Genomic DNA, 12,138 nt, shown 5'->3' with positions numbered 1-12,138 from the left:
TACTTCCCTGGTAGCTCTGACGTGTAGCAGCGCTGCCTTTTAGTGTAGATAAGGAGAAGCACCCCCAGAAGAACACTTTACATTACTCCCACTGGTCCACTAGTTAGACGCTTCCATCCAGAGGGACGTGCAGTGAGTCTTTTTCCTGGATTCATGTCATCTATGAATGGGTAGGGGTCAGAGGGACCTTAAGGTGGGTATCAAACCCAGAACCTTTTGAACGGTGATCACTACGCCAGGGGTTTATAACCTTCTGACCTTTGTTCAGGTCTCCTGAACAAACCTCCCTGACGTCTCTCTGACGGTCTCTCCCCTGACAGTGTCTCTGACGGTCTCCCCTGACAGTGTCTCTGACGGTCTCCCTCTGACGGTCTCCTCCCTGACGTCTCTCTGACGGTCTCTCCCCTGACGGTCTCCCCCCTGACGTCTCTCTGACGGTCTCCTCTCTGACGGTCTCCCCCCCGACGGTCTCCCCCCTGTCTCCTCTCTGACGGTCTCCCTGTGACGGTCTCCCCCCTGACGTCTCTCTGACGGTCTCCCCCCTGACGTCTCTCTGACGGTCTCCCCCCTGACGTCTCTCTGACGGTCTCCCCCCTGACGGTCTCCCCCCTGACGGTCTCTCCCTGACGGCCTCCCCCTGACGTCTCTCTGACGGTCTCCCTCTGACGGTCTCTCTGACGGTCTCCCCCTGACGGTCTCCCCCCTGACGGTCTCCCCCTGACGTTGTCTCTGACGGTCTCCCCCCTGACGGTCTCCCCCCTGACGGTCTCCCCCCTGACGGTCTCCCTCTGACGGTCTCCCTCTGACGGTCTCCCCCCCGATGGTCTCCCCCCTGTCTCCTCTCTGACGGTCTCCCTCTGACGGTCTCCCTCTGACGGTCTCCCCCCTGACGGTCTCCCCCCTGTCTCCTCTCTGACGGTCTCCCTCTGACAGTCTCCCCCCTGACGGTCTCCCCCCTGACGGTCTCCCTCTGACGGTCTCCCTCTGACGGTCTCCCCCCTGACGGTCTCCCTCTGACGGTCTCCCCCCTGACGGTCTCCCCCATGACGGTCTCCCTCTAACGGTCTCCCTCTGACGGTCTCCCCCCTGACGGTCTCCCCTTGACGGTCTTCCTCTGACGGTCTCTCCCTGTAGTTCGAGGAGGACCGTATCTACCGCCACCTGGAGCCTGCGCTGGCCTTCCAGCTGGAGCTGAACCGCATGAGGAACTTCGCTCTGACGGCCATCCCCTGCGCCAACCACAAGATGCACCTGTACCTGGGCGCTGCGCGCGTGGAGCAGGGCATCGAGGTCACCGACTACCGCTTCTTCGTCCGCGCCATCATCCGCCACTCGGACCTCGTCACCAAGGTGGGTCCCGCCCCCTGGACCTCGACCTGGTCCCCGTGGACCTGGTCCTGGGTCAGACCTGGTCCTCAAGGTGGGTCCTGCCCCGCAGACCTAGACCTGGTCCCGGGTCAGACCTGGTCCTGGGTTAGACCTGGTACTGGTCAGACCTGGTCCTGGGTTAGACCTGGTCCTGGGTTAGACCTGGTACTGGTCAGACCTGGTCCTGGGTTAGACCTGGTCCCGGGTCAGACCTGGTCCTGGGTCAGACCTGGTCCTCAAGGTGGGTCCTGCCCCGCAGACCTAGACCTGGTCCTGGGTTAGACCTGGTACTGGTCAGACCTGGACCTGGTTTAGACCTGGTCCCGGGTCAGACCTGGACCTGGGTTAGACCTGGTCCTGGGTTAGACCTGGTCCTCAAGGTGGGTCCTGCCCCGCAGACCTAGACCTGGTCCTGGGTTAGACCTGGTCCTGGGTTAGACCTGGTACTGGTCAGACCTGGACCTGGGTTAGACCTGGTCCTAGGTTAGACCTGGTACTGGTCAGACCTGGACCTGGGTCAGACCTGGTCCCGGGTCAGACCTGGTCCCGGGTCAGACCTGGTCCCGGGTCAGACCTGGTCCTGGTCAGACCTGGTCCTGATGGGTGTGTCCCCCTGCAGGAGGCCTCCTTCGAGTACCTCCACAACGAGGCGGAGCGTCTGCTGCTGGAGGCCATGGACGAGCTGGAGGTGGCCTTCAACAACACCACCGTCAGGACCGACTGCAACCACATCTTCCTCAACTTCGTCCCCACCGTCATCATGGACCCCTCCAAGGTCAGCCCCCGCCACCTGACGTAGAACCCTGACGTAGAACACCAACCCTGACGTAGAACACCAACCCTGACGTAGAACACCAACCCTGACGTAGAATACTAAAATAGCTCACTCACCATGACGTAGAACCCTAGCCCTGACGTAGCTCACTCACCATGACGTAGAACCCTAGCCCTGACGTAGCTCACTCACCATGACGTAGAACCCTAGCCCTGACGTAGAACCCCCTCCTTCTCCCTGTGCGTGCCTCCTAACCCCCGCCGCGCCCCCAGATCGAGGAGTCGGTGCGCCCTCCATGGTGATGCGCTCCTCTTCCTCATGTCCCCCTCCTCCTCCTCCTCCTCCTCCTCCAGATCGAGGAGTCTGTGCGCTCCATGGTGATGCGCTCCTCTTCCTCATGTCCCCCTCCTCCTCCTCCTCCTCCTCCAGATCGAGGAGTCTGTGCGCTCCATGGTGATGCGCTCCTCTTCCTCATGTCCCCCTCCTCCTCCTCCTCCTCCAGATCGAGGAGTCTGTGCGCTCCATGGTGATGCGCTCCTCTTCCTCATGTCCTCCTCCTCCTCCTCCAGATCGAGGAGTCTGTGCGCTCCATGGTGATGCGCTCCTCTTCCTCATGTCCTCCTCCTCCTCCTCCTCCAGATCGAGGAGTCTGTGCGCTCCATGGTGATGCGCTCCTCTTCCTCATGTCCCCCTCCTCCTCCTCCTCCTCCTCCAGATCGAGGAGTCTGTGCGCTCCATGGTGATGCGCTCCTCTTCCTCATGTCCTCCTCCTCCTCCTCCAGATCGAGGAGTCTGTGCGCTCCATGGTGATGCGCTACGGCAGTCGTCTCTGGAAGCTGCGGGTGCTGCAGGCCGAGCTGAAGATCAACATCCGCCTGACGCCCACCGGCCACCAGATCCCCATCCGCCTCTTCCTCACCAACGAGTCGGGCTACTACCTGGACATCAGCCTGTACAAGGAGGTCACCGACTCCAGGACGGGACAGGTGGGGCCCAAAGACCGACAGGTGGGGCGCTCACACTCATCCTCCATCTGCCCCTCCTCCACCTCCACCTCACCCTCTCTCCTCCACCTCCCCCTCCTCCTCCTTCTCCTTCCCCACCCTCTCCTTATTATGTAGTATTCAATAAATACATTTATTTATACATTTTGTAATTTATTTCCCCCTCAGACAACTTATTCAGACTAAAGATGGCAGGTATGGGGCAGTTAGGGGCAGTTAGGGGAAGCTAGGGGTTAGGGCTTCTTGCGCAAAGTTGCCTGGAGGGAGGCGGTCAGCATAAGGGAAGCGAATCCAGTGACTGGGAGTCAAACACCCTGAACATGTGGTTTCATTAGTATCTCCGAGCCCTGTCCTCAGAACGAGAAGGGAACAGAAACAGAGACCAGGAGATCAGCAGAACTAGATTTAGTGGCTGGGAGTGTGTGTGGAGAGGATTGTGGTTGTTGTGTGTGTTGAGGTGAGTCTGAGTGGAGCTGAGTGTGTGTGTGTGGGGGCTGAGTGAGTAGAGATGAGGGTATGAGGGCCGTCTGCGCTGCCCCTGGTCCGGTGAGGGGTCTTGAGGTGAGGTGAGCCCCTCTCCATCCATACCATCCACCACAGACATCGGGGCCATTTGTTGTCGTTTGTTGTGTGTCGTCTTTCATGCCACTGTTATGTTGGTTTGTTTTTGGTTGAATTTGTGTGTAAAGTGGAAACAAAAATGTTTCAGCAAGAAACTACAAATTTATCCTAAGGTTGTGTCTTGTAACTGTTAAGAGATGAACATGTGAAACCATCTGATATCTGATCATTTATAACCAGTAAAGTCACTTCAGATAAACTGGCGATTCAATGTGAACAATCAAAGTACGTGTGAGAATGAATCGTAACACACTTTTCAAAATGTGCTTTACATTATCCAAAGTCCCACAGTGAAAACAGCAACAGACCATAATAACACAGGAGGGCTAAGACACAGCCCTTATCCCAGCCAGCAGAGATAAAACAGACCCTTCTTCACTTCATCTCATTGCTCTTTTGGTTCTCGTTGTTTGGCGATTGTTTGACGTTGTGTCTCTGGAGACCCCGTTTCCCTCCCCCCCTGACCGTCTCCCTCCCCCCTGACCGTCTCCCCCCCTCTGACCGTCTCCCTCCCCTCTGACCGTCTCCCTCCCCCCCTGACCGTCTCCCCCCCCCTGACCGTCTCCCTCCCCCCCTGACCGTCTCCCTCCCCTCCTGACCGTCTCCCTCCCCTCCTGACCGTCTCCCTCCCCTCCTGACCGTCTCCCCCCCCTCCTGACCGTCTCCCTCCCCTCCTGACCGTCTCCCTCCCCCCCCTGACCGTCTCCCCCCTGTGTGTCCAGATCATGTTCCAGGCCTACGGGGACAAGCAGGGCCCGCTGCACGGCATGCTGATCAACACGCCCTACGTCACCAAGGACCTGCTGCAGTCCAAGCGCTTCCAGGCCCAGAGCCTGGGCACCACCTACGTCTACGACTTCCCCGAGATGTTCAGACAGGTAGGCCTCACACACCCTCACACACACGCCTCAGACAGGTAGGCCTCACACACCATCACACACACACCTCAGACAGGTAGGCCTCACACACACCTCACACACACACCTCAGACAGGTAGGCCTCACACACCCTCACACACACACCTCAGACAGGTAGGCCTCACACACACCTCACACACACACCTCAGACAGGTAGGCCTCACACACCCTCACACACACGCCTCAGACAGGTAGGCCTCACACACGCACACCTCAGACAGGTAGGCCTCACACACCCTCACACACACACCTCAGACAGGTAGGCCTCACACACCCTCACCACGCTCAGCCTCAGACAGGTAGGCCTCACACACACCCTCACACACACGCCTCAGACAGGTAGGCCTCACACACCCTCACACACACGCCTCAGACAGGTAGGCCTCACACACCCTCACACACACACACGCCTCAGACAGGTAGGCCTCTCACACCCTCACACACACACCTCAGACAGGTAGGCCTCACACACCCTCACACACACACCTCAGACAGGTAGGCCTCACACACCCTCACACACACACCTCAGACAGGTAGGCCTCACACACCCTCACACACACACACACACACACCTCAGACAGGTAGGCCTCACACACCATCACACACACACACACACCTCAGACAGGTAGGCCTCACACACGCCTCAGACAGGTAGGCCTCACACACCCTCACACACACCTCAGACAGGTAGGCCTCACACACCATCACACACACACACACCTCAGACAGGTAGGCCTCACACACACGCCTCAGACAGGTAGGCCTCACACACCATCACACACACACACGCCTCAGACAGGTAGGCCTCACACACCCTCACACACACACCTCAGACAGGTAGGCCTCACACACCCTCACACACGCCTCAGACAGGTAGGCCTCACACACCATCACACACACACACGCCTCAGACAGGTAGGCCTCACACACGCCTCACACACACACCTCAGACAGGTAGGCCTCACACACACACACACACCTCAGACAGGTAGGCCTCACACACCCTCACACACACACCTCAGACAGGTAGGCCTCACACACCCTCACACACGCCTCAGACAGGTAGGCCTCACACACCCTCACACACACGCCTCAGACAGGTAGGCCTCACACACACACCTCAGACAGGTAGGCCTCACACACCCTCACACACGCACACCTCAGACAGGTAGGCCTCACACACACACCTCAGACAGGTAGGCCTCACACACCCTCACACACACACCTCAGACAGGTAGGCCTCACACACGCCTCAGACAGGTAGGCCTCACACACCCTCACACACACACCTCAGACAGGTAGGCCTCACACACGCCTCAGACAGGTAGGCCTCACACACCCTCACACACACGCCTCAGACAGGTAGGCCTCACACACCCTCACCACGCTCAGCCTCAGACAGGTAGGCCTCACACAAGCCTCATCAAGGTCGGCTTAGCTCATGAGATAGAGAAGCTGTCTTGTAACCGAAAGGTTGCTAGTTCGATCCCCAGCTCCTCCTAGCTGAGTGTTGAGGTGTCCCTGAGCAAGACTCTTCACCCTGACTGCTCCTGACGAGCTGGCTGTCACCTTGCATGGTTGACTCTGCCGTCGGTGTGTCAATGTGTGTATTAAGTCGCTTTGGATAAAAGAGTCTTCTAAATGCCCTAATTGTAATTGTAAGGTAGGCCTCAGACACGCCTCCCCGCGGTCGGCCTCGTCCCAGGAGGTACAGGAGGCTGATCTTTGTTTAAAAGGGTTTTTATATCAGGTGCTGGGGGATGTTCTTCAACAGCCGCACTTTACCCATCACTGACTATAGGATGTTAATCAATGTGTTACTTTACATTCACTCTGATTAATAAGAATTGTACCGTTGGTCAGAGCGAGGAGGTCAAGTTGAACCTTGTTGATGTTGGAGTTCCTCAGTCATAGTAAACCACATGTTGTGGTTGTTGTGGTCATAAAAAACGACATGACGCACTTTATTATGTAAAGCGCTTTCCAAAATATTCCAACATACTACCAAGACACCGCATAATACTACACATCACTACCAGAGTCACGGTCAAACCTAAAGCGTGTGTGTGTGTGTGTGTGTGTGTGTGTGTGTGTGTGTGTGTGTGTGTGTGTGTGTGTGTGTGTGTGTGTGTGTGTGTGTGTGTGTGTGTGTGTGTGTGTGTGTGTGTGTGTGTGTCCAGGCCCTGAAGAAGCACTGGGCCTCCTGCAGTGCCTTCGCCGACCTGCCCAAGTGCCCTCTGCCCTCTGAGCTGCTGACCTTCACCGAGCTGGTTCTGGACCCCCAGGGCCAGCTGGTGCAGATGAACAGGCTGCCCGGCGGCAACGAGGTGGGACCCTGTCTGTCTCCTCGTCTGTCTCTCGCTCGGTTTATGTCCCTCTCATCGTCATCGTCTCGCCCCCTCTCATTACCTGCCTCTCTCTCATCGTAAACTGTCTCTCTCTCTCTCATCATCTGTCTCTCTCTCTCATCATCTGTGTCTCTCTCTCATCATCTGTCTCTCTCTCTCTCTCTCTCATCATCTGTCTTTCTCTCATCGTCTGTCTCTCTCTCTCTCTCATCATCTGTCTCTCTCTCTCTCATCATCTGTCTTTCTCTCATCATCTGTCTCTCCCTCAATCTGTCTCTCTCGCTCTCATCATCTGTCTCCCTCTCTCTGTCTCTCTCGGTCTATTATAATCTCTCACTTTTTCCAGCTTTCATAAACTGTCTCTCTTGCTCTCTCTCCTCATCATCTGACTCTATTTATTTTCGTGACTGCCAGAACAGCCTGTATCTATAATAACTACAGCCTGTATCTATAATAACTACAGCCTGTCTCTATAATAACTACAGCCTGTATCTATAATAACTGCAGCCTGTATCTATAATAACTACAGCCTGTATCTATAATAACTACAGCCTGTATCTATAATAACTACAGCCTGTATCTATAATAACTACAGCCTGTATCTATAATAACTACAGCCTGTCTCTATAATAACTACAGCCTGTATCTATAATAACTACAGCCTGTCTCTATAATAACTACAGCCTGTATCTATAATAACTACAGCCTGTATCTATAATAACTGCAGCCTGTATCTATAATAACTACAGCCTGTCTCTATAATAACTACAGCCTGTATCTATAATAACTACAGCCTGTCTCTATAATAACTACAGCCTGTCTCTATAATAACTACAGCCTGTATCTATAATAACTACAGCCTGTATCTATAATAACTGCAGCCTGTATCTATAATAACTGCAGCCTGTATCTATAATAACTACAGCTAGAATGTGTAATACCTCCTCTGCTCTCTAGGTGGCTCTGCACATCTGTGGCTCGTTTGTTCGGTTAAACAGTCAAATTGTTTTTATATAACGAAGGCTGTTAGTTTCCCCTGAACCATAATGCACAACTTCTCTTTTACACTCCAATGGTTACATCGGGCTCCGCCCTCTGACCCATCTCCCCCCCCCCCCCCCCCCCCAGATCGGCATGGTGGCGTGGCGGATGACCATGCGCACGCCGGAGTACCCGTCGGGCCGCGAGGTGGTCGTCATCAGCAACGACATCACGCACAAGATCGGCTCCTTCGGGCCGCAGGAGGACGTCCTCTTCCTGCAGGCGTCGGAGATGGCGCGCGCCGACGGCATCCCGCGCGTCTACATCGCCGCCAACAGCGGCGCCCGCATCGGCCTGGCCGAGGAGATCAGGCACATGTTCCACGTGGCGTGGCAGGACCCCGCCGACCCCTACAAGGTACGGCGCAGGGCCGGCGGTGCCGCCGGGCTGGTTCTACGCCGGTTGGGTTCCCAGTTTGTTTGTGTTCCTGACTGATTCTGAACTGGTTTGAGTCTTAGGTTGGATTGGGTTCTAAACGTTGTTGGTTCTAAGGGGATTCTGAACCGGTTTGGTTCTAAGGAGATTCTTCATTGATTTGAGTTCCAAGTTGGTTTGGGTTCTAAACTGGTTTGGATCCTAAACTGGTTTGAGTTCCAAGTTGCTTTGGGTTCTAAACTGGTTTGGATTCTAAACTGGTTTGAGTTCCAAGTTGCTTTGGGTTCTAAACTGGTTTTGTTCCAAGTTGGTTTTGGTGCTGAAGAGATTCTGAACCGGTTTGTGGTTCTGAAGCGTGTCTGAACGGGGTGTGTGTGTTCCTGCAGGGCTTCAAGTACCTGTACCTGACCCCCCAGGACTACAAGAAGGTCTCAGCGCTGAACTCAGTGCAGTGTGAACACGTGGAGGACGAAGGGGAATCCAGGTGTGGCTTCATCATCATCAACCCCTCATCATTCACCCCTCATCATTCACCCCTCATCATTCACCCCTCATTGTTCACCCCTAATCATTAACCCCTCATCATTCACCCCTCATCATTCACCCCTCATTGTTCACCCCTAATCATCAACCCCTCATCATTCACCCCTCATCACTAACCCCTCATCATTAACCCCTCATCACTAACCCCTCATCACTAACCCCTCATCACTAACCCCTCATCATTCACCCCTCATCATTCACCCCTCATCATTCACCCCTCATCATTCACCCTTCATCAGTCAGATTCATTCATAGATAGATAGATAGATAAATACTTTAATAATCCCAGAGGGAAATTATTTAAATGTTCATGTTGTCCTAATGGCCCTGTGAAGTCCAGCCGGTGGAACAAGGCATTGGTACTGCCAGGGTCAGGGGTTCCACTCCCAGCTGACCGTGCCTAGAATGTAGGCACTAGAAACGGTCTTTGGATGAATCTGGTGTCCGCCAAATGTCCTTTATCATCATACATTGTTATTGTTTTTGAAACACACTATTATTATAATGCAGAACTATTCTCTACAAAGATAAGATGTACTTTATTAAACCCAGATGAGAAATGAGGGAAATGTGATTACAAACTGCTACTGCTAAACCCCAGTAAGGGAGGTTAAAGAGGTGTGTGTGTGTGTGTGTGTGTGTGTGTGTGTGTGTGTGTGTGTGTGTGTGTGTGTGTGTGTGTGTGTGTGTGTGTGTGTGTGTGTGTGTGTGTGTGTGTGTGTGTGTGTGTGTGTGCGTGCGTGCTAGGGAAATTAAAGGAGTGTAAATGTGTGTGTGTTGGGGGTCCAGTACTAGGGAGTGTTGACCTTGTGTGTGTTTCGGGGGGGTCTCTAGGTACAGGATCACAGACATCATCGGTAAGGAGGAGGGTTTGGGGGTGGAGAACCTGAAGGGCTCCGGGATGATCGCTGGAGAGTCGTCCCTGGCCTACGACGAGATCATCACCATGAACCTGGTGAGGAGCACAACGCCATCCATACCTTCATGGCGTTCACACACTCATTCATCCACACGTCACCTCTCCTGTCCTAATTCAGACCTGGATACTACAGTATTGTGATTTCTGTATGGGGTATGTATGGGAAAAAACATATTCAACCCTCAGACGTAGAGTAAAAGAATCACCCATTCACACACGTTTACATCTATATTTAGGGCGTTTAGCAGACGTTTTTATCCAAAGCGACTTACAATCAGTGCATTTGTCAGAAGTAAGAGAAGCGACAATAAATCGCTGTCGGTACAGTAAGGTTGTTCTAAGTGCTAAGCACTAGCAACCGCTAGGTTAGCCCATCAACCGTAGACAACAAAGATAGCTCACACTTAATCACTAATACCTGCACCCACTCATTGACGAACATTCACTCATGTTAATGTTCGTCATTCTGTCATACATTCACTCATTCACACCCAGTCACACACTAATTCATCATTCATTCTGATTATTGAATGAATTCATGCTCTCATCCTCCTCCTTTCGTTCCTTCTCCCTCTCACCCTCTCACCCCCTCACCCTCTCACCCTCTCACTCCCAGGTGACGTGCCGGGCCATTGGCATCGGGGCGTACCTGGTGCGTCTGGGCCAGAGGACCATCCAGGTGGACAACTCCCACATCATCCTGACCGGGGCAGGCGCGCTCAACAAGGTACACACTCGCACACACACACACGCACGCGTAACGCACACACTCGCACTCACATTCACGACACGCACGTACATGCATACCCGCAACCACACGCGCGCACGCACGCACGCACGCACGTTCACACTCACATCACCACACACGCATAATTTCACACGGCCACACTCAGGCACCCGCACACATAAACGCTCACCCACTCACTCACATGACTACGGACACACACGACTACGCGCACACACTCACTAAGACAGACACAGTCCCACTCAAGCTCCAGTAGGGGGGGGGTGTGCAGTGGAGTGGACGGCCTGGTGTTCTACAGCAGTGAGGCGGTGTGGAGATCAGAGCAACGCTACTGACCGCTTAATAACGCTGGACAGACACCTCCTCTGCACTGGACTGCGTTGGTTCAGCAGGAGGTCTTCAAACACTGGCCATCTGGAGATAGAAGACAGTGCTGCAAACCTGAAGTATAAACCGATGGCACGTTTAGAGAAGTGTGAGTGGGAACGTCTTGATGTTGTGACGTCACAACTTAAATATCGATCATAAGTAATTAAACAAGAGTGTAATCAGGCCCCTGATCGCCACCATCGTCCAGCCCGACGTGGGTTTGTCCCGGAACAGGGGAGCGCTGGTTATTTTCCGCTGTGGTTTCGTTGTTCGTACTGAGAGGAGCGACGGCGGGGCCCAGAGCCATTGTTGTCGCGCCTTCACACAGCGCACACACACACACACAAACACACACAAACACACACACACACACACACACACACACACACACACACACACACACACACACACACACACACACACACACACACACACACACACACACACACACACACACACACACACACACACACAAACACGGGCGGGGCGCCGACGTCTAAATCAAAGGAGATGGGGTTTGTAATGGAGTACACACTTCACATCACGGCGGCTGGTTCCGGCTGGTCAGATCCCCCCCCCCCCCCCCCTCCTCTCTCAGCCCCCCCCCCCCCCCCCCCCTCCTCTCTCAGCCCCCCCCCCCCCCAGCGGCCCTCCCCCTCAGGGCTGCTCCGCCTGGCTGCCCGGCTGGCTGGTTGCATGGCTGCATCTCTACCTGCCCTTGCTGGCTCTCTGTCTGATTGCCTGTCTCTCTGCCTTTCTGGCTGGCTGGCTGGCTGGCTGGCTGGCTGGCTGGCTGGCTGTCGCTCTCTCTCTCTGCCTGTCTGTTTTCAGGCCAGTTTGCTTGCCTGCCTCGCCCGTCTCTCTCTCACTCTGCCTCTCCCTGCCTGTCTCTCCCTCTCTCCCTCTCTCGGCCTGTCTGTCTATCTGTCTGTATCTATCTCTCTCTCCCTGCCCGTCTGCCTCTCCCTGCCTGTCTCTCCCTCTCTCCCTCTCTCGGCCTGTCTGTCTACCTGTCTGTATCTATCTCTCTCTCTCTCTCTCCCTGCCCGTCTGCCTCTCCCTGCCTGTCTCTCCCTCTCTCCCTCTCTCGGCCTGTCTGTCTACCTGTCTGTA

At 54.6% G+C, this 12,138-nt stretch overlaps 1 protein-coding gene across 1 annotated transcript in view; it reads left to right on the top strand.

Annotated features, from left to right (window-relative positions):
• LOC132461076 (acetyl-CoA carboxylase-like) overlaps positions 1-12,138 on the top strand; it is a 62,289-nt gene that overhangs the window by 34,650 nt on the left and 15,501 nt on the right. Inside the window, 9 exon segments of the mRNA XM_060056153.1 lie at positions 1,135-1,350; positions 1,988-2,143; positions 2,926-3,129; positions 4,491-4,646; positions 6,866-7,012; positions 8,162-8,431; positions 8,836-8,933; positions 9,827-9,947; positions 10,528-10,638. Coding sequence (XP_059912136.1) covers positions 1,135-1,350; positions 1,988-2,143; positions 2,926-3,129; positions 4,491-4,646; positions 6,866-7,012; positions 8,162-8,431; positions 8,836-8,933; positions 9,827-9,947; positions 10,528-10,638 — 1,479 coding nt within the window.

This window comes from Gadus macrocephalus, chromosome 7, assembly GCF_031168955.1.
Source record: "Gadus macrocephalus chromosome 7, ASM3116895v1".
NCBI classification, from domain to species: domain Eukaryota; kingdom Metazoa; phylum Chordata; class Actinopteri; order Gadiformes; family Gadidae; genus Gadus; species Gadus macrocephalus.
Note: the sequence above shows the minus strand (reverse complement) of the source record. Positions and strands in the feature narration are given on the sequence as shown.